The 24,109-nt window shown below is 33.0% G+C and overlaps 1 protein-coding gene across 4 annotated transcripts in view; it reads left to right on the top strand.

Moving 5' to 3' along the window:
* LOC129953862 (cytochrome P450 4d1-like) overlaps window positions 1–24,109 on the top strand; it is a 67,623-nt gene that overhangs the window by 28,368 nt on the left and 15,146 nt on the right. The window contains exons 1-2 of one of the 4 annotated variants that reach the window (XM_056067376.1): window positions 7,216–7,680; window positions 7,737–7,922. The exons of the other annotated variants lie outside the window; for them this stretch is intronic. Coding sequence (XP_055923351.1) covers window positions 7,323–7,680; window positions 7,737–7,922 — 544 coding nt within the window. The 5' untranslated portion in view covers window positions 7,216–7,322. Of the gene's footprint in view, window positions 1–7,215; window positions 7,681–7,736; window positions 7,923–24,109 lie in introns of those variants that run through there. 4 annotated transcript variants of the gene reach the window in all.

Below are 24,109 nucleotides of genomic sequence, written 5' to 3'. Positions count from 1 at the left end.
GATTCGGCTTAAAACTGTAGGTCCCTTCTATCTCTGACAACATTACTCGCACACAAGAATGTTTAAGAGTTGTAAATCACTAGGCCCTAGTTCTCAACGGACTGTTGCGCCACCTAATTTAAATATTTCAAATAAAACAACGTTCTTTCAAAAACTTCAACAGACACATTCAGAAACTAGACTTCGACACCAGACTCTTTCCAAACGATATTTGGAAACTGCTTATCGCCAAGAACTGCAAATCTGTCACGTGAATCAACAAAATGAAAATAAACACACTGATATTTTATATTTTTGTTATTAAGAAGTCTCAGATGAAATCAAAACCTAAAAAAAAAAGAAAAGAAACTGGGATTCGACCCACACTGATAACTTCCCATCCCGTCTGTCGATTTGTCTTGCTTAAAAGTTTGTCTATATGTACTCGTATCAATTTTTACCAAATTTGCGTACTATTTTTTGTAGATTTTATTTTTATTAAAAAAACGGACTGTTGGATTTTTATATAAAAATTACTGAATATCGAAAACAATATTTTCTGTGAAATAAAATAAGTTTCAAGCCAATATTTAAAATTTTTGATAAGATATTTGAGTCGAAAATCAATTTTTACCAACTTTTATAAATTTTTTTTAGGTTTTTATTTTTTGTAAAAAAAACTGTCAATTCGATTTTTTTGAAACTTTAACTGAATGTTGACAAAAAGATTTTTTGAAAGATAAAAGTAAATTAAAGCCAATATCTCAAAGTTTTGAAAAGATATTTGAGTCAAAAATCAATTTTTACCAACTTTTATAATTTTTTTTTAAGTTTTTATTTTTTGTAAAAAAAACTATTAATTCGATTTTTCTCAACATTTTTCAAAATGTTGAAAACAATATTACTTATAAGATAAAATAAGCTTGAAGCCTAAATTTCAAGTTTTTGAAAAGATATTTGAATCGATATTCAATTTTTACTTTGAGTAATGTTTTTTTTTTTAGATTTTTATTTTTTATAAAAAAAACTGTCAATTAGATTTTTCTCAAAACCTTATCAGATGTCAAAAACATTATTCTTCGTTGCACAAAATTGTTTTAGAGATGAAATCATATTTCAGTCGTAAAATTTTGGAGGTGACAAATTTTTTTTTCAGTTTTATTGATTTAAAAAAAAACCGTTATATTGATTTTTTTTCAAAAATATACCTGTTTGGTATCACGTTACAATATATTATATAAAATTTAATTCAAGTCTCTAGCATTTTTGGTTCGTAAGATATGTAGGGTTAACCAAAATTTTCACCTTTTTTTCAAACTGCTATGGTAAAAAAACCAACCACGCAATTTTCTTGAGAGCCCTTTCTGCATCTTTCTGCCTTATTATCTGTATAACTAAATTTATTTGAAGTTGATATCTCTTCTGGTTCTTGAGCTATGGACAACGAAAAAAACGTCGCGAACGTACGGAAATCTTTCTAAAAATTTATTTCGATTTAAGGGACCTTGAAATGCCAAGAAATGTCAAAATTTTTAATTTGACAAATCGGACCCATTACAATAACTTCCTATGGGAAGTTAATAAGACTAAGTTTGTTTGTTTAACGTCTCGAATATCTCATAGAAGGAATTCTATGGTTTTAATAGCTGCTTAAGTTTAGCTGCATCAGGTTTTTCAGATATAACCTTTTATAATTCAAAACCAAATATTTTATATACAACTTTTTGAGCCTACGTTAAATAATGAAGTACTGATCTTTCAATAAAATTAATAAAATTCGTAATGCTTCTTCAAACCTACAATTCCTTACTTCAATATTTCGTTACCTTTTTTTTAGGTCTTGCAATACCTTAAAAGAACGGTAAAGCAAAACAGTTTTTGGAAAACCCCAAATGTTTAATGAATGAGGTATGTATTTGTTTGTATTGCAAAGAAAAGTTTTGGATTAAGGTTATAAATACAAGTTCTTGGCGTTTTTTCCAAAAAAAATCATAAAAAGTACATGTTTTTTTGTGTCACGAGAATAGGGACAAGATTTAAATTTACGTGTAAGACCCTTTAAAGTAAGGAAAATAAGAACAAATCTTATAGTATAGGGAAGTTGAATGTATTTAAATAATTTTTAGTAATGTGTGCGGCCTCCTTATTTCTCAATTACTTCAAGTAACCTGTGGTGTATTAATTCATAGTAAGATAATTGAGCGAAATTTAGGTCCAGGACCGTTTTATGGCTTTAATAATCTCTTCGGTTTTATCTTCCTTTGTAGACTTTTCTTGAAAGCAATCCCCACACTTTTTCAATGATGTTGAGTCAGCAGAACAAGGGGGCTATTGCAATAGGTTCACATTGTGCAACTGAATCGAGGCTTTTGTTGTCCGTGCTATACGTATTGGTGCATTATATTGTTGGAAAGTCCATCGTTGTCCACCAAAAAATTCAGACCATTGCGAAAAAGCTCGTTCCAGAATTAATTTTTAAGTGATTGCTGTCATTTTAGGGCTTTGAAAAACCAGCACCGTGATTGTGGTGATTGTTCTCCATACCATTAACCCGCCTCCTTTGGTGTGCCGTTTTTCAAGAAGTATATTTATTCATTTCTTAAATCATGAAAATAGCAGCTATGTTCATTAGGCCCGCCCAAATTATTTTTTTGTATGTCAAGCTCGATTAAACTTCATGTGATTTGTTGCCAAATTAAGGCGTTGGCTCTTTTGTGCAGCATTTAAGGGTGTTTTTTTCTTCATTTGTTGGTGTCGTTTATGGCCTGCCTTCTGAATCAATTGAACAATAGTCGATCTACTATAGCATTTACCCCAGCTTCTGCCTTGATTTTACTAATGCAAAGCCTTGAATATTTGAAGCAATTCTCACTATCGCCCGCTTTTTCTAAAATGATGTAGCTTTCTTGACTATTCCTTTGTGGTTTTTCCATAACTTTCTGGGTCCCTGAGGTAGTTGTATACAATAGTTGAGCTTCTTCTAATTTCGCTGGTTATAAAACGGATGGTTTTGCCGATATACCGGTAAGCTCGAATTGGGCCTTTTTCCTCCTTGGTTAGACCCTTACCTCTACCCATACTTCTTTATTCTATCAAATTAATACTCGTACTAAGCTAATCTATTTATCTCATTTACAACATGACAATAGGTCAATTTAGATCATTCATGTGACACAAAAGAAAGGTACTTTTTATGACCTTCTTTGGAAAAAAAACGTCAAAAAATTAATATTTATAACCTTAAGCCAAAATTGTTTGCAATATAAACTTAGCACATATCTCATATATTCAACATTTGGGTTTTTCCAAAAAACCTAAGGGTTAAAGAAATATCGGCAAATAAAAAAACGAAAAAAGCTTGTCCCTATCCATGTGACACAAAGTGTATAACTAAAATCGAAGTTTTGATTAGGAATCAATCAGCACTAAAAAATATCATAAAATGAATTATTTAAGAACATAAACGAATCGAACATTAAAAGTGTTTCAAAACTTCAGATAGAGTCACATGAAGGCCCATAAGTCATCTCGTAACAAATATGAAATTACGAGAACCAAGTTAGATACTTAAATGACTTAAACATTACCCGTGTTCTTTTAATATTCTATAAATAGTAAATAGTAAAAAAAAGACAAATAGAAGAAAACGAAAATTATAAGTACCTTCAGCCAAAAAATAATCTAAAACTAATAAAATGGACAATTTTTAAGAAAAAATGGTAAGAAACATCTGGAAATTGAGATTCTATAAAAAAAAGTTCATTTAACAATTGCAGCTTTGACATAAAATAAAAACTTCAAGAAGGGGGTTTGTTCGTAGACAACTACATTAACATGTGGTGTTGAAGCGAGCTTGAAACTCGTCTCAATTGTTTAAATACCTGAACTCAGTTGAAATGAGCTTGATTCGACTCGGTTCCGGTCGGAGATCTTCTTCATTGTTTAACACGAATCAAACAATCTCACTTGCACTTCATAAGAAACTTCGAAACACCATTTGCATTTTAGAAAGTGCTGTCAAACTTACAACTTCTTGCGCGGTGGAAAGACCATGAAGATTTATTTAATCTGAACTGAGATAAACCTTAAGGGAAACATAGAAAAACATGAATATCTTTTTCATTGTTTTCTCGTGCAAAATAAGCCCAGTTAGTCAATTTTCATTAACAAAACTAAATAATACTAACAATAAAAGATTGATTTTTTTCCTCAATAGAAAGCATATGATTTCAAATGCACAACTACTGAAAGAACACAGCCAAACCGAGATACAAATGCAATATCAATCTTACTAACATTTGAGAACGAAATCAGATAAGATCCATCCGAGACTCGTATAAATATCAGAAACCCATCCGTAGTAAGATTCTACTTTACCTTTTATCGGTAGTATTCATACTGCGGGTATTGTTTTTGTTGTTCGTGTAAAATCCTGTTATACTATTGATAGATTTTTCAACAAAACACGGGTATTATCTAGAAGATTAAGATACTGTCGTTTGCAATTAATTGTTTTTAAACTTAGTTTTAAAAACAGCCCTTTTTGTTTTAAAGTTGTGTTTTTAAAGTTGTGTTTTTAAAAAAAACCTGATCTGAGGAGAAATTTATGGGCGAGATTTGAACTCAGAACATCTTAATCCGTTCAAAATTTTGAAAAAGTATTCTCTTCCTAAAAATGTAATTTTGTCGCCCAGTGTTATTGATTGCTTGCGTTTTGGAATTGCAAGTTTGTAAAGGAAATTATCAGCACATCCCAGTTCCTATTTTTATTAACTTCCCATAGGAAGTTATTGTAATGGGTCCGATTTGTCAAATTGAAAATTTTGAGATTTCTCGACGTTTCAAGGTCCCTAGAGTCGAAATAAAAGATTTTTAAAAAGATGTCTGTACGTACGTTCGTACGTCCGTACGTTCGCGGCGTTTTTTCATCGTCCATAGCTCAAGAACCAGAATAGATATCGATTTCAAATAAATTTTGTTATACAGATATTAAGGCAGAAAGATGCAGAAAAGGCTCTCAAGAAAATTGGGTGGGTGTTTTTTTTACCATAGCAGTTTGAAAAAAGGTGAACATTTTGGTTAACCCTAAATATCTTACGAACCAAAAACGCTAGAGACTTGAATTAAATTTTATATAATAAAATGCAACGTGATATCAAAAAAGTATATTTTTTGAAAAAAAGTCTAACTAACGGTTTTTTATAAATCAAGAAAACTGAAAAAAAAATTGTCACCTCCAAAATTTTACGACTGAAATATGATTTCATCTCCAAAACAATTTTGTGCAACGAAGAATAATGTTTTTGATATCTGATAAAATTTTGAGAAAAATCGAATTGACAGTTTTTTATAAAACATAAAAATCTAAAAAAAACATTACTTAAAGCAGGTAAAAATTGAATATCGATTCAAATATCTTTTCAAAAACTTGAAATTTTGGCTTCAAACTTATCTTATCTTAAAAGAAAATTTTTTTTTTAAACATTCTTAAAAATGTTGTGAAAAATCGAATAGACAATTTTTTTTATAAAAAATAAAAACCTAAACAAAAAAATTAATAAAAGTTGGTAAAAATTGATTTTCGACTCAAATATCTTTTCAAAACTTTGAGATATTGGTTTTAATTTCATTTTATTTTTCAAAAAATATTTTTGTCAACATTCAGTTAAATTTTGAGAAAAATCGAATTGATAGTTTTTTTTACAAAAATCAAAAACTTAACAAAAGTTGGTAAAAAATGATTTTCGACTCAAATATCTTTTCAAAAAATTAAGATAGTAGCTTCTAACTAATTTTTACTTATAACAAATATTGTTTTCAACATAAGACAAATTTTGAGAAACATCGAATTGACAGTTTTTTTTACAAAGAATAAAAACTTAAAAAAAAATTATAAAAGTTGGTAAAAATTGATTTTCGACTCAAATATCTTTTCAAAAATTGTAGATATTGGCTTTAAACTATTTTTATCTTTCAAAAAATATGATTGTTCACATTCAGTAAAATTTAAAAAAACATCGAATTGACCGTTTTTGTACAAAAAATTAAAAACCTTAAAAAAAAAATTAACAAAAGTTGGTAAAAATTAATTTTCGACTCAAATATCTTTTCAAAAATTTGAAATATTGGCTTTAAAGTAATTTTATCTCATAAGAAATATTGTTTTCAACATTCGATAAAATTTTGAAAAAAATCGAATTTACAGATTTTTTACAAAAAATTAAACTCTAAAAAAAACAATATCTACTAAAACTTGGTAAAAATTTACTTACGACTCAAATAGCTTTTCAAAAATTAAAAATATTGGCTTCAAACTTATTTTATTTAATATTGTTTTCGATATTCAGTAATTTTTATATAAAAATCCAAAAGTCCGTTTTTTCATAAAAAATAAAATCTACAAAAAATAGTACGCAAATTTGGTAAAAATCGATACGAGTACATATAGACAAACTTGTGGGTCGCATCCCAGCCTCTTTTTTATTTTATAAATTATGCTACTATTTATTTCCACAAAGCTCATTCTTAGACATAGATGCAAGTCTTACATTCTTTTTTCAATTCTGGAAGCAGAATATAATAAACGCTAGCAAACTAAAGCTGTTTACCCTATAATCCACTTGACCATCAAGGCCGTAAATGGTTTTAACGATATCGGTACATCGCAATTAAGACTCAAGCATTTTACAACTCAAGCCTTTTAATGTTCCTCTAAAATATCAACTGCATTTACGAGTATATATAAAAAGAAGTTTTAAATAAAATGCACCTCAGTGTTGCACAAACTTACTCGTGCATAAAATGAATATTTCCTTAGACGATATTAAGAAAGTTCGTAATGTTATAAAAAAAACATCAAACATTTGTATCAATTTTTAAGTCACTTTAGCTACCAGTTAAGCCTTTAACTTCTAAGAGAGCTGTAGAGAGAGACTATATTTTGAGAATATTTCTGTGGCCTCTCCGCTGCCCATTGCCACCGCCACCGCCACCGTAATTACATGTTTTATTAAAAATTGATCATTTTTATTTTTGCGAATGCAAAACTTGCCATATTAAACGTGCACATAGTATAAAATAAGTTGTAAATAAAAATAATGTTTCATTCAGGGAATGAGTAATAAACTTTGCTGCTTTACTTGAGAAAGATAATAAAATATAATATACCTAACCCCTTGATAGTCACTGATGCGCTTTGACGCTTTGAATTTTAAGTCCAAGGAAACCCACTCTACATTTACTTGTTCACATAGTCACTGGAGTAGATCTACATCGTGTTTTCATTAAGTTCCGTCTGTCCGAAGTTAACAGATCACTGAGACTCAAGACTTAAGTTATATAGAATGATCTTTTTGATTTTTCCTCTCGTGATAATTTCTTTCGCGTTTATATTTTATCAATTAAAATATGCTGCATTTATAAAAACTGGAAACCGTTTTCCTGGGCCCCCGAACTGGCCATTTCTCGGGAACGCCCAATATTTCATAAACACCCCGGTGGAAAGGAATTTGGAAATTTTAGGAGAATTTTTCGTAAACTATGGCAACACATATCGCGTGTGGATCGGCAAAGAATTGAATGTGTTTTTTCAAAACAGTGAAGACGTTAAGGTTATTATGAGTGGCAATAAGTTCATAAACAAAGGTTCTCCTTACGATGTAATGAGGCCTTGGTTAAACGAAGGATTACTTGTTAGCCAAGGTTAGTTAAAGAAGACAAATCTTTTGATGTAGTAATTGTTTTGAAGTTTATTTCAGGAAAAAAATGGTTCACCCGTAGAAAAATAATAACCCCAGCATTTCACTTCACTAGTCTCGAACAATATACAAAAATTTTCGAAAAACAAGGTCAAATTCTCTGTGATGTTTTGAAAAACCTAATGAAGCAGGGTTCATTTGAACTATATCAGCCAGTGAATAGATATACGATGGATGTTATTTCTGGTATGTCTGTTTTAAACATATGTACATGTATTTTGAAAATGGTTAAAGTTTAGTATATATTATTTAGTTCCTGAACGATTAAAAAGTATATATTGTCAAATATGTTTTATATGTGCCTATGAAATTGTTAATTAAGTGTCAAAAATTTTAAATTTTGAATCGGTCCATTTTATAATAATATGTAATAACGGGTGTTTTAGTTTTATACGTGGGGTCTTAAATCTGGCATTACTTATTATTTATTTGGTCTTTTTGAAAGCTTTTTTTGACAGCTGTCACTTGTTATACGCTCAGTTTGGTTTGTCATTTCATAATGAATAGACTTACTCCTAAACAATGTTTGCAAATCGTACAAATGTAATGCCAAAAAAAGAGACTGGGATGCGACCTACACTGATAACTTCCCATCTGTCGATTTGTCTTGCTTAAAAGGTTTACAGGTTTTCGCGATTTTTTAAAAAAGTTATCAGTTAAATTATTCTTAAAAATTTTAAAATAACCAAACAATACCAACAAAAACCACTCATGCAATTTTCTTAAGAGCCCTTTCTGCATTATTATCTGTGTAACTTAATTTATTTAAATTCGATATCTCTACTCGTTTTTGAGCTATGGACGACGAAAAAACGTCGCGAACGTACAGACGTTGGGGGTACGAACGTACGTACACACGCACGCACAGACATCTTTCTAAATATCTTTTATTTCGACTCTAGGGACCCTGAATCGTCGAGAAATATCAACATTTTCAATTTGACAAATCGACAAATCGACCCATTACAATAACTTCCTTTGGGAAGTAAATTATAATATCAAACCAAGTAACAAGATTTCTCTGTTAACATTTGTTCAGCTTAAAATCTTCATTTTTGAACTAATCTTTGGACCAATTTGATTTGAATGATGGGGAACAAGTTTATGATTTCCTATTTTGGAAAAGGGGGTGGGCGGGGGAGATTTGTTAAATTTTTTATACTAAAAATCAATTTTAAGATGCAAATCTCTAGAACAATTTAGAAGAGCCCCGGAACAATTGGGAACAAGTTTTGGAATTTTGTTAGGTTTTATTTGGAGTTAATATTTTTAATTTTGAACATTTTTGAAAATGGAATAATTTGATCTATGCTTATAAAAATATTTTTTAAGTGTGGGTAAAGGAGGGGTGGGGGATGTTTTATTTGAATGTAGAATAGAGTCGAATTTTTAAGAACTTTTGGTTTTTGCTGAAAGAAAACTTCTTTGGCTTGCATTCCTCCCCTTAAACAGTTCAACCGTAATACTCGCGCTTCTAGGAATGCTCATCAGTATGCCCTCGAGACCAACTTCGGTAGTACTGTCAAATACAGAGATTCGTTCTTTAGCCGTACTACACGAATGTGGAATACCTTACCACACTCTGTCTTTCCTAGACATTGCAATATTCAGAAATTCAAAACCAATGTGCACCGACATCTCTTTTTTAATCCCCCTCTCCCTCTTCCTAGTGCTCACACTGTGCCTCTGCATGATAAGGGTAGTAATATCCCCTTGAGTGTGTGTTTATTATAAAAAAATATTAATTTTTTTCAAGATAGGTACAAGGGAGGGGAAATATTATTTTTCCCGTTTTTATGCGTCTTTAGCTATATTTGCTTAGCTTTGGACGAAATTTGGATACGAACTAGGGGAAGTATGGTTTGACTTGGAACATTTTCTAATTTTTTGATTTTTGGAAAAGGGGAGGGGCTCAAAAGTTTACACCACCAAAGACAAGATTAGTTCTCGTTAAGACGTTGGTTATACCAGTTCATGTGTATGGTTGTGAAATATTTTATAACTGTGATACTGAAAAGAAAACTTCAAGTAGCATTCAGTAGTGCTCTGCGCTATATTTACAATCTGAGGAGATTCGACCATATTTCACATTTGGAAAAAAATTTATTAGGCATGTCATTTTTTAATTATATGAAGTTTCGTACCATGTGTTTGTTATTTTCAGTTCTAAAAACTATGCAGCCGTCATATCTTTTTGATAAAATCCGGCTTTCACATTTCACCTGCCTTACATCCGAGAAACAATTCTTTATCTCAGCTAAACGCCTTTGGAATACAATTCCGCGTAACTTGAGAGAACTAAGTGACAAGCAACAATTTAGTGACGAGTTAAGACTGTATTTTATTAACCAAAGCAACTAGCTAACTCTCACCCCAAACCCGCTCCCATTTACCCTTATCAAGAAACTTCAACTTTAACGTTTTTATCCTTGGAATAACGTAATGTTACTATGATTAATTTGTTTTATGTTTTATTTATTTTTCTTTTTTTTTTATTATTTTGTTATCTTTTAATTATTTTTTGTTATATTGTAAAGCTTTGTAATTTAAATATTTTTAATTTTCACAAATTTAAAATAAATAAACAAAAATATCTAAATCTAAATATAACTTCACGCACTCAAGCACTCCTCCAGATGGGAAAGATACTACTTCCAACAAAATCAATGTTAGGGAATCTCCATCACAATCCTCAGAGCACTTATGGGTTATCCTAAAGCGAGGGATCGAAGGAAGGATAGCAAAGCCAAAAATAAAGACGAGCTGTGGCCGAAAATTCAAAGGGAGTGGTACTCTGTACCCGTAGAGGTTAGGTTAGGTTAAAGTTGCTGTCCGTGATGGAATAGGACACACTTAGGCCAATTTAATGGCCATTGTGATACCACATGAACTTGAGGCTTCCTCCTAAGCTCAATGAAACCAGTTTCAGTCCCTTACTGGCTGATTATGGTAATATGATTTAGATCGTTATAAAGGAATTCTTCTAGGCAATTCTTCAGTTTTTGAGCTATCGCAGGGCATGTACAGAAAAGGTGAAGAACTGTTTCCTCCTCTTCCATAAAGCTTTCGCAAAAGTCATTTGAGAATACGCCTAGTCCTGTAGTGTGTTTTCCTATTAGACAGTGCCCGGTTATGACACCTATAATCGAGCTTTTATGGGATCTACTTAGAGATAACAAGCACCTTGATCGCTTTAAATCTAGTGTAGGCCAGATGTTTTTTGTGACCTGAAACGTGGTAATGTTGTTCCACTTTCTTCGTGCGTGGTGCATGAGAAATATTCTACAAGAAGCGAATAATTTGCCACGATTTTCCAAACCTGGTAGAATGGGTTGTACATGTACCGTTCCTGGCGAGTTCATCTGCCTTACAGTTACCTGGAATGTCTCTATGGTCCGGGCACCCAGCAAATGTTAATATTAAACTTGTGTGAAATCTCCATTAGAGTTGTTCGACAATTATGGACTGTTAAAAAGTTTGTAGAGACAGAGTCCAGTGATTTGATAGCTGCCTGACTATCTGAGAAAATACCGATATGAGATGTTGATATCACGTTTTTTTAAGATAGAACAAGACTTATTTTACCGCCAAAAGTTCCGCCTGGAACCCGCTATAAGCCGGGGAAGGCGGAATGAGAGACTTAATTTCTAACGTTCAGAGTACACACCTCCACCAACCCCTTCTTTTGATTTTGATACATCTGTATAAACATGAATTGACTCGTCTTCCAGGAATACTCTATCCTCCCAGAAAGATCTGGAAGGTATTAGAAATCTGGAAGTTTCTGTCGAATTGCAGTTGTGGATTGGTGATTAAGTTCCAGAGGAGATGGGATAGAACACCACCTTGCGGTGTCCCTCTACTAACGAATCTTCTGGCAAAAGAGTTGCCCAGTTTTGAGTTAGTTATTCTGCTAGTCATCATTAAATGAATTAACTCCCTAAGCGAACTCACTACGTTTAGAGATGTTATAGTGCAGATGTGTTCACGTTGTTAAAAGCACCTTTGATGTTAAGAAAAGTAACCATAGTGAACACCTTATGATGGAGGGAATATTCGATGTTGCGTACTAAGGTGTGGTAGTACCCGTGGCATGATGGTTAGTGCGTTGGACTGTCATGCAAGGGGTCTTGGGTTCAATCCCTGCCTATGCCACCTTAATTTAAAAAAAAAATAATTTTCGCGGGTACTGCCTCTTGCGAGGAATTGACAATTCCTTCAAGAGTAATTCTTGTCATGAAAAAGTGCTTTCTCAAAACTAGCCGTTCGGATTCGGCCTAAAATTGTAGGTCCCTTCCATTCCTGACAACAGTACTCGCACACAGGAATGGTTAAGAGTTGTAAGTCACTAGGCCCTGGTTCACAACGGACTGTTGCGCCACCCCATTTGATTTTTGTACTAAGGTGTGTAACGTCGTTTTCACCGATTTACCTTTACAGTAGGCATGTTGAGACGAAGACAGAAGTCTTGTATCAATACTTGCCCTTAAATGGATATCAATCAATCTTTCCAAGGTCTTAAGACGAAATGATAATACACTTATAGGTCGTAGATCTTTAGGATGCCGAGGGAATATGGACCAGATATAACCAGGTAGTAAAAATTGCCTCATGGATTGGTGCAATAATTTCCGATGCTTTTTGTATTTCGGCTGGTATTATTCCATCTGGTCCTGTAGATTTAAGTGCTTCAAAGCTTTTGAGAGCCCATTATAGCTTGTCCCTTGTGATCAGACCTTGTGGATATGTTATATTGAAACTTGAACAAATATGATTTTTGCAAGTTTCAGTTAAAGAACTACCAGGAAAGTGAGTAGTAAGTTCAGCGATTCATTACTTGAATTTGTGCACGAGGCGTCTGCATTTTTCAGGCGACTGCATCGCTGAATTAATTGAAAGAATTTTCCGTAGCTTTAGAAATTGTTTCTATCATGCCACAAAAGGATTACCAGGAAGATCGCTTAGATTTCCTTAGTGCGTTCTTATAAATTCTTAGGGATTCTTTGTAAGAATCTAAGTGAGAGGCTAGTCTTGTGATTTTGGCTCGGTTGAAGATTTCCTACATTCTCTTCTGAGCGAGTCAAGCTCTGAGGCTCACCATTGTGGTTTCCTCTTTCCTCTTATGAGAGACATGTGTTAAACTGGTGAATTCAACGGGGCGAAGAATGGAAGCAGTTAAAGAAATAAGGGTGCCACAACAAAATTCTAAAACTATTTGAAACACTTTTAACATTCTCGCTACAATAAATGTACTATTTTCATTTTGTTTCTATTATTTTTTTCCATGATGATACTACATAATAATCACAGTGCTAATGTTTATTATTATTTCTCATAATTATATTTTAAAACAAATGGTTGCTTTCAAGACGATACCTTTTTTTTTTCTTCGCATATGTCATAAAAAGTTTCTTGAAAAGCATTCATTGATTTCTCTTTAGAAATAATTGTTTCAATATTTAAAATGAAACCTCTTATTGGAAACTACTATATCTCAACCTAAATGTATTTGAAATTATTTATTAATTTGCTTTGATATAAAAAAAAAAAAACAACATTACGGAAATCTTTTGATTCAATATTAAATTCTGGAACAAAATCAAGTGAATGAATGTTTGTAATAACAATTGTATAATCTTAATGTAAAAGCATAACAACATTACATTAATATTGTTTACTGCATTTATTCGCAGACGAAAAAATAATTCAAATCTTATCAGTCTGGTGTCACCTCAAGCATGACACAAGGCGTTCGGTAATCTTATTGATTGATTTTTAAAATTATTATACAATGCGTGCATGTTTCGATAAAGTATTTGTTTTTTAAATTTTTACTTGCATTTAACATTAATAATTGCAAATAAGTAATAAGTAGGTATATTAACTATTAATTGTTCATCTCCGGTTTTAAAATAAGTCACGATACGAAAGTGACAGTTATTCATCTTAAATGTTGTTTTAGCGTTTATTATTTATTCTATTACGATAAATTTTGTAATTATAAAAATGAATGTTCGTTGATGTACCGGAAACTTGTTTAGAGTTTGAACCATTTAGACTTTTTCTTCTGAGGTTTTCTAACATATGCTTTACATTTGCGATAACGCGACAACAAAAAGCTGAAGTAATGCTTCGAATTTCAGGAAAAATATATTCCTGCAAGACCTGAACTGTCCAGGGATTGACATTGTAAGCATTTGGTTTGAGATATCTTCAAAGAAAGAAGTCTGGCAAAAAGTTTTTTTTTTCAGTTTATTTTGAAAAACTGTCCTTAGTTTTTTGATCCATAGCTGTTTGTGCCGTCCTGTTGAAAAAAAAAATTAATAAAGTTGCAATTGCGGTAACAGAATCAATCATACGGCAATACACCGCAGACCTTATCTTGGTTGAAGAAAAACAAGGGCTGAATACCCCGCCCGCTAAAATGGCGCACCAAACTTTTGTTAGCGTTTATAGGGTTGTTGGGGCAACCAGTATCGCATATTTCAATATGAAAATGTATTTTTTGTCACTGAATAAAATGTTTCGAAGCGTAAGGGCTATCAGAAAACGTTCTAGCATTATATTTGGATAGACTTTTTCGTGAAATGCTGAACGATTTTTATTTTGTACGGGAGAAGCTTTAATTTCTTCTTTTAAATAAGATGCATTGTGCTTCATAGGACGACAGAGAATAAAGACGCACTTCTGACAGTAGGAATAGATCCACAATCCGTCTTTGACGATGACTTTTTTGTTGCCGAAGATCCGCAGGGGAAAGCAGAGGCGGTGAGGGCTGCTTTCCAGCAATTGTTAAAAATGAAATATAGCATTCGCCCTAATCACGACATGGAGGATGTGGCGATCCGAGAACCTCGGTTTTAACAGGTTCAATGACGAAAACTTGGCAAAAGCTATCATCACCGAGCAAACCAGGCCTAGTACCCTATTAGTCACGAAAATAGAGCTCCAGCTAATCATCGATTCATTAAAGAAAAAGAAGTCAGCAGGTGTCGATGGTATATCCAACATTGTACTACGACATTTACCTCAGGATGGTGTGGACATTTATACCACTCTGTTTAACAACGTTCTGAATAATGCATATCAGGTCCGTTGTACATCCTCTTCCGAAAAAGGGAAAGGACAACTCCAATTCGGCGAATCTCCGGTCGATAAGTCTTCTGCCAAATATTAGTAAAGTATTCGAGAAGGTTATAAATAGAGCTCTGTCCAAGTAGGCTGAGAACAACAAAATAACTCCGGATAATCAGTTCGGCTTTAAGTCAGGGCATGACACTATTTATGTGGCGTTTAAGCTTGTTTTTGATATTCAGTGGAACAAATCCAACAATATACGGGTGCTTGTCATGTTGACCCTATGGTTAGAGGGTCTGTATTTAAAGTTAAACAAACTTGGCATAAGTAAACCACTGTTGTATATGCTTTATGACATGCTCAATGGTAGACGGTTTGTTGTCAAAATTTGCAATGTAACATCTACCAAAATCTTTGACATTAAAAATGGTCTTGAACAGGGAGCTGTTAACTTACCGATCTTGGTCAGCATTTACACCAGTGATCTGATAGCAAGTCTATCTCAGGCAACAGCGTACACCGACGACCGAATTACGTACAGAACGGCCCCAAAAATTGAGGTTATCAAGACACTTTTGCAGGGTGACTTCGACTAGATTCAGCAATATTGCGATAACTGGAAGTTGAAAATCAACTTTTAGAAATGCGAATCTATTCTATTCAGGACTCCTCTGTATAAAGCCTCGAGGGATATGAGAAAGAAATGGAAAAATCTAGTGATCGTTGGACCTAATCGACAGCTACTTGTTGGATCAGTACTTGTGTTTCGACAGACAAATGAGTGCTGCTCTGGACAAAGGGGAGCCTTTATCTTGACAAAACGGTTGTTTTTTTAGCAGACGTCTCGACAGCAGGGTGAAGGTGATTTGCTACATGGTCCTTATACGCCCGATGATTACCTATGGGTGCCCGGTATGGGTTAACGTTGCCCCATCTCAAATGGAAAAGATTCGGTTGTTTGAGAGACAATGTCTGCGACGTTGCTTTGGATTACACAGAACTTGAGGCACATGTCTTCAAATATTAAAATTAGTGCCGGTTAACATAGCTCTGTAACAACCTCTGTCCCAAACCTTGTCTTCAGATTTCATTGTCAAATGATCACTATCTGTGGATGCATTAGCTTCTGGCCAAGTCGTAGATGAAGCACTTTTTCGCCATATCGTTTCCCAATTCAAGCTCATGGAAGATCTTAAGAAACTTGCTTCCTCAATTTAACCTTGCAAGCGTATAATCGGAGATGTTGGTGCGGAATTCTCCTCAATCTTAATTCGTCAAGTTTTGAGCTGTTAAGATCAATGGCGAGTTAATCTTCTACAAAAACTTGCGTACAGCAGGCTATCCGCAAATGATGCTTTGTTTAAGCAAAAAATTAATTACAGCCATCACTTTGAAAATAAGTTTAAACATTTAACAGCGTTATTCAAAAGAAAACATCATTTCCATTGGTGGATAATAATGATTTTCTAGATAAAAACAGTCGTGAGTGCTAAATTATTATTGATTTAAAGCAAAACAACTAGATGAACCATCTTAGTAAGTTTACATCCCGAGAATAGTCCCTAATCTAAATCTTCAAAGAATTGATTGTTGATTTTTAATAGTTGTAACGATTCTGTATTTAAAACTTAAAGCAGCTGATTCTGTTTGTGTTTTATTCTACACTATTATTTTAATGATTTCATTTGTAATAATCTAATCAAAGAAAGGGCACCCATTTCTCTTATCAATTGTAAATATTTTGAATGTCATAAAGTACCAAGTAAACATAGAATAATTCAATGTTAACTAATCTCAAGGCTTTAAGAGTACATTAATTGATAGTTTTCTTTATCAAAGGGTTGTATTTTACGGATTGTATCATTTTCTCAAGCAAATTCTACTTTTTCTTAAAAAGCTAGATTTTTTAATTTGATAAGAATACTTAACGCCTACATAAATAAAAGGTTTTCTTTAGAATGATAAAGGTGCGATCCAAGCTCAAGAGAACATTATGTACTTAAATTTAAAGCACAATTTTGATGATTATTTTCCTTAGAATTTTCAGCGAATTACTTTAGTCAACCAAACATCCAATATTTCCAATACTCTTTCTTTAACTTCTGATTTTGCTCTTTAATATTAAATCGCTATTGATAAAAATCAACCTTCAAATTTTGTATTAAAATTATATAAAAAATAAATGTATGATTTGATAACAAAGTTACATACGATTCAAAACTACGTCGTATGTACTTACTCTAAAAGTAGAAGTTATTTAAAAAAAAATGTTTAAAAGTGAAATCGTAAGATTTTAGTTGCTTTAATAACTTTGTTAAAAAAATAAAAACAAGTTTGAAATTACTAACGGCCAAATTAAAATTACTGGAGAACAGGGGAAATCTGTTATCGACTTTTGCACAGCGAATTATGATTGGATTAACTTGGTTTCAAAATTTGTAGTTGAGTATAAAACTTGAGAGGAAATTTTGGACTGCGAAATAGAGGTACCTAAATGAAAATGAAAAAAAAAAATCGTTCTTCAAAGAGCAAAAGATGGAAAAGCACCAGGCGAAGACGGAATTCCGTATAAATACTTCAAAAATGCAACACCAGCTTTCATTGATAACCTAAAGCAGCTTTTCAACAACATTATTTTAAACGGCTTTATTCCATCTTCGTTCAAAAAATCTGTTATTTTTCCCATTCATAAAAAGGGAGATCCAAACAACGTCAAAAATTATCGGGGAATATCATTCATAACGTTATGGCTAAAATATTTTCCGCTGTTTTAGTGAACAGAATAGAAAAGTGGGTTGATAATAACAGAATTTTAATTGACTTCCAAGCGGGTTTCAGGAAAAACTATTGTAGTGTGGATCAGATATGTGGCAGCTATAACAATGCTGTTGTCCATCACAATTAAACCAACACTCGAGTCTCGAGACTCGATAGAAGCTGCCTGTAGAAACTGTACAGAAACTTCGAGACCACCGGCATCCAGTGAAGCAGCACCTACTCCTATAATTAAGTAAATATAAAGAATTTAACTCTGAGTCTTTTTTTCATTTTTTGCGCAGCGACCAAAGATATTTTTTTAACATCAATTGTCAAAGCATTCCCAACCAGAAATAAAGAAGATTAACGCTTTTTTTGTTGATTTTAAGGCAGCTTTCGACCTTGTGAACAGAAATGTACTTTAATTTTTTTAGACTCTCTCAACTTGGATTCTCCTGAAAACATTAAAATGTATTAAGGAATATGTATACAGGTACAGAAGCAGTGGTTGGGGTGGATCTACGTTCTCCCAATGGTTTGATACTAACGCTGGTGTTAAACAAGGATTCCTTCCTGGTGGAATTTGGATAGCTGGCACTACAGTCAATTTTCTACTGTAGGCAGATGATCTATTGATCCTTGCAGCTTATGATAAATCGCCCGTCAACATATTGCAACACATGGGGACTTGATATTGAAAAATCCAAAATCATGGTATTCACAAGATCTTCTCAAAATTTGGTTAGAGAGTGTTTGTTCTCTAATGACCATCGTCTTGAAATCACTAAAGCTTACACTTATTTAGGAGCGAAGTTGAACAAAACGATGGATTTTGAAAATCATCCAACTAAAAACGCGAAGCCTTCGCAAAGTTTGGTGAATATGACATGGAGGAATAATTGCTCGTTTGGCAAAGAAAATGATCCTTTTTGAAAAGTGGAATAAGGTCTGGTGGTTTGCAAAATGGCAAAATGTTGGCGATAGCTGTGGAGAAGTTATCCAATTTGATTTTAATAACTTGGCTCAACTTGAGGAGCAGCTTTAGAAGACAATTAAAAAACCCAAAGAATCTGTTCGTTCGAGAAAAATTAGTAGCAAAGGCTGAGCAGTCTAAGGGCAGAATAATTTTATCACAACTAAATCATAACCTTTTAAATAATAATTATTTTGAAAAAAACATTCAGCTATAAAGAAATATCGTTAATATTCAAATCCAGATTTGAGTTCCTAATCTTAAATGGCAGTCTATACAACGGAAATTTCCAGCAATTCTGTACCCTCTGCAACATGGAAGCAAAAGACATCAAAGACTAAGATTTTTCCAGAAAAACAGTTTTACAATGCAAGAAGCAATAGAATTATTAAATGGAGTAAATAGGAAATTATTGTTCTGTTTTTTAAATTCAGTTTATAAGAATAGAAATCTTTTAATGACTGAATTAATTTAAATCAATAAATTTAAATTGTATTATAAAAATTAAAATCGCTTTATATATTTCGCCAACTGAGCTGACGGCTATGCTAAAGCTTTATAACATGCGTTATGGTTATTCAAACTGTTTTAAAATATTTATAAATAAATTAATTACTTACTTATTTTCTATCGGCCAATTCCTTGACAAAGCTCTGGTCTTTTAAACTTGTTTTCTTTAAGTTCTGAGTTGAGTTCTAACTTATTTCTTCCAATACTCTTTCTTTAACTTCTGATTTTGCTCTTTAATATTAAATCGCTATTGATAAAAATCAACCTTCAAATTTTGTATTAAAATTATATAAAAAATAAATGTATGATTTGATAACAAAGTTACATACGATTCAAAACTACGTCGTATGTACTTACTCTAAAAGTAGAAGTTATTTAAAAAAAAATGTTTAAAAGTGAAATCGTAAGATTTTAGTTGCTTTAATAACTTTGTTAAAAAAATAAAAACAAGTTTGAAATTACTAACGGCCAAATTAAAATTACTGGAGAACAGGGGAAATCTGTTATCGACTTTTGCACAGCGAATTATGATTGGATTAACTTGGTTTCAAAATTTGTAGTTGAGTATAAAACTTGAGAGGAAATTTTGGACTGCGAAATAGAGGTACCTAAATGAAAATGAAAAAAAAAAATCGTTCTTCAAAGAGCAAAAGATGGAAAAGCACCAGGCGAAGACGGAATTCCGTATAAATACTTCAAAAATGCAACACCAGCTTTCATTGATAACCTAAAGCAGCTTTTCAACAACATTATTTTAAACGGCTTTATTCCATCTTCGTTCAAAAAATCTGTTATTTTTCCCATTCATAAAAAGGGAGATCCAAACAACGTCAAAAATTATCGGGGAATATCATTCATAACGTTATGGCTAAAATATTTTCCGCTGTTTTAGTGAACAGAATAGAAAAGTGGGTTGATAATAACAGAATTTTAATTGACTTCCAAGCGGGTTTCAGGAAAAACTATTGTAGTGTGGATCAGATATGTGGCAGCTATAACAATGCTGTTGTCCATCACAATTAAACCAACACTCGAGTCTCGAGACTCGATAGAAGCTGCCTGTAGAAACTGTACAGAAACTTCGAGACCACCGGCATCCAGTGAAGCAGCACCTACTCCTATAATTAAGTAAATATAAAGAATTTAACTCTGAGTCTTTTTTTCATTTTTTGCGCAGCGACCAAAGATATTTTTTTAACATCAATTGTCAAAGCATTCCCAACCAGAAATAAAGAAGATTAACGCTTTTTTTGTTGATTTTAAGGCAGCTTTCGACCTTGTGAACAGAAATGTACTTTAATTTTTTTAGACTCTCTCAACTTGGATTCTCCTGAAAACATTAAAATGTATTAAGGAATATGTATACAGGTACAGAAGCAGTGGTTGGGGTGGATCTACGTTCTCCCAATGGTTTGATACTAACGCTGGTGTTAAACAAGGATTCCTTCCTGGTGGAATTTGGATAGCTGGCACTACAGTCAATTTTCTACTGTAGGCAGATGATCTATTGATCCTTGCAGCTTATGATAAATCGCCCGTCAACATATTGCAACACATGGGGACTTGATATTGAAAAATCCAAAATCATGGTATTCACAAGATCTTCTCAAAATTTGGTTAGAGAGTGTTTGTTCTCTAATGACCATCGTCTTGAAATCACTAAAGCTTACACTTATTTAGGAGCGAAGTTGAACAAAACGATGGATTTTGAAAATCATCCAACTAAAAACGCGAAGCCTTCGCAAAGTTTGGTGAATATGACATGGAGGAATAATTGCTCGTTTGGCAAAGAAAATGATCCTTTTTGAAAAGTGGAATAAGGTCTGGTGGTTTGCAAAATGGCAAAATGTTGGCGATAGCTGTGGAGAAGTTATCCAATTTGATTTTAATAACTTGGCTCAACTTGAGGAGCAGCTTTAGAAGACAATTAAAAAACCCAAAGAATCTGTTCGTTCGAGAAAAATTAGTAGCAAAGGCTGAGCAGTCTAAGGGCAGAATAATTTTATCACAACTAAATCATAACCTTTTAAATAATAATTATTTTGAAAAAAACATTCAGCTATAAAGAAATATCGTTAATATTCAAATCCAGATTTGAGTTCCTAATCTTAAATGGCAGTCTATACAACGGAAATTTCCAGCAATTCTGTACCCTCTGCAACATGGAAGCAAAAGACATCAAAGACTAAGATTTTTCCAGAAAAACAGTTTTACAATGCAAGAAGCAATAGAATTATTAAATGGAGTAAATAGGAAATTATTGTTCTGTTTTTTAAATTCAGTTTATAAGAATAGAAATCTTTTAATGACTGAATTAATTTAAATCAATAAATTTAAATTGTATTATAAAAATTAAAATCGCTTTATATATTTCGCCAACTGAGCTGACGGCTATGCTAAAGCTTTATAACATGCGTTATGGTTATTCAAACTGTTTTAAAATATTTATAAATAAATTAATTACTTACTTATTTTCTATCGGCCAATTCCTTGACAAAGCTCTGGTCTTTTAAACTTGTTTTCTTTAAGTTCTGAGTTGAGTTCTAACTTATTTCTTCAACCAGTTCTTGAGCGTTAGAACTCTGAGTTTGATTTCAGTCTGAGATAAAGCTTCAAAACCTAGAAATTAAATAAAAATTAAATTAGAATATCAACGATTTTATGATCAAGTAATAATAATAATTATAGTAATAAATTCTTAGAAAATACAGCTATGGACGCTGACAAGTACAGCTCACAATAACTTTCAGACTAAAAAATACACATAAAATGTGTATCTACAATGTACATAAGTACAAAGAATTCATGAAGATTAAAATGTTAAGCTTCTGAACTATAAGACTGCACAAAAGAACATAAAAACCATGGACAATTTGTCAAGAAAAAAAAAAACAATAAGAAACTATAAAGAAGACAATTTGTCTGTGTGGAAATTATGTCCTTTTAAGAAGCCATAATGTTTATTAGTAGTAGTACCCGTGGCATGATGGTTAGTGCGTTGGACTGTCATGCCAGAGGTCTTGGGTTCGATCCCTGCCTATGCCATCTTAAGACTTTTCAAGGGTACTGCCTCTTGCGAGGAATTTACAAATTCTCCAAGAGTAACTCTTGTCATGAAAAAGTGCTTTCTTAAATTAGCCGTTCGGATTCGGAATATAAACTGTAGGTCCCCTCCCTTCTTGACAACATTACTCGCTAGTCACTAGGTCCTAGTTCTCAACGGACTGTTGCGTCACCCAATTCATTTATGTTTAATGTTTATTTAGTTATACTTTGTGTTAAAAAAAAACGACATACAAGTTTCAATGAAAATAATATAGCAGAGTAAATTACCAACAAGGGACGTGACCCCTTTAACCTTCGCCACGGTCTTTAATCTCATATGAACTTTCAATGCAAAGTATAAGGTCCATAGACCATGCTTAAATTTCTATTACCTTAAGGTCAATGGACATTCTAACCGTAGGTTTCAGATAAATCAATAATGACATAGGTATAGTCACAGCAAGCAATTAGACTTTACAAAATAAAAATTTATTTAAATCGACAAATTATCTAATAAGCTAAAATCAATGACAAAATTTTGTACGGATAGATCAAAACTGATAACCACTCAATATTATTCCTCGATTAAATATCAGAAATGGAGGTCAAAAAATCTTTACGAGTGCTCGTTAGAACTATATTTTATTAAACCGAGATCTAAGTCGAAGTTGGGCTCGAGGCATTCCTACAAGCGCGAGTATTACGGTTGAACTGTTGAAAGGAAGGAATGCAATTGGCAATTTCTCTAGAGCATAAACTATTGAAATAACGGTAAGAGAGTGTGAGACAAAAAAAATGTCGACGATGTTCAAGTGACGTAAATGATCTTATGATGGTAATATCATTAATCAATCTAAATGTTCTACGTTCAGACAGGAGATCATTAATACAAATAAGAAAGAGTGTTGTAAAGAGAACAGAGCCCTGGGGCACACCAGCATTTATTTTGTGGTTTTCAGACTTGAATCTATCCAATACAACTTGTATTGAACGAGTCGATAATTACAAATCCAATGAAGGAGGGATTCATGAAAACCGAAAGCACGCATTTTCGATAAGAGACTCTGATGCCAAACCCTATCAAATGTTTTTGAAATATCAAGTGAAATATTTTACTTTCTCCAAAACTATGTAAAAATTTGTTCCAGTGGACCTATTGCTACGAAAGCCGTATTGTCGGTCATTAATAATCTTTCAATCTCCGAGATATTTCTTGAGCTGATAATTATTCAGCGTGTCCATGACCTTGGAAAGAAGGGACGTAAGTGCAATCGGTTGGTAGTGAAAGGGTGAGGAAGATTCGCCATTTTTTGGGAATAGGGTGGAAAAATGCCGATAAAGGTACACAAAATTATCTGTTTTTGGTGTGTCTCATGAATAGGGCCAAATCTATATTTACCTGTAAGACCCTTTTAAGTAAGGAAAATCACAACAAATCTTATGGTTTAGGTAGAAACTGGTTTTATTAAATTTTTCTTCTTCTTAAGGTGGCGCTACAGTCCGGGGCGGACCTGGGCCTCATCCAACATGTGTCTCCAGCCAGCTCGGTCCCTAGCTAGCTGCCTCCAGCTTCGCTCGTCAAGTTGGTTGAGGTCTTCACCCACCTGAGTGCTCCACCTAAGTCGCGGTCTTCCTGCTACCTTCGGGATTTTATTCGAAGACCTTCCAAGCTGGAGCATTGATGTCACATCGCTTTACATGACAAAGCCATTTGCCGTTGGACTTTAATTTTGCAAACTAGGTCAGTGTTGCTGTACAGCCCGTACAATTCGTCGTATCTTCTCCTCCATTCTTCATCTTTGCATACGGCACCAAATAATTCAGACAACTGCGAAAAAGCTCGTTCCAGAATTGATTTTTAAACTATTGCCGTGATTTTAGAGTTTTGAAAATCAAGCTCCACTGCTCCCCATACCAATACACCTCCTCTTTTGCTGTGCCGTTTTTCAAGATAGATTTCTTCGCGTCTTAAATCATGAAAATAGGAAGTATATAAATCAGGCCCGTCCAA

The sequence above is a fragment of the Eupeodes corollae genome, chromosome 1, assembly GCF_945859685.1.
Source record: "Eupeodes corollae chromosome 1, idEupCoro1.1, whole genome shotgun sequence".
Lineage (NCBI taxonomy): Eukaryota > Metazoa > Arthropoda > Insecta > Diptera > Syrphidae > Eupeodes > Eupeodes corollae.
The sequence above is the reverse complement of the archived record's forward strand: the minus strand, read 5'-3'. Positions and strand labels throughout refer to the sequence as shown.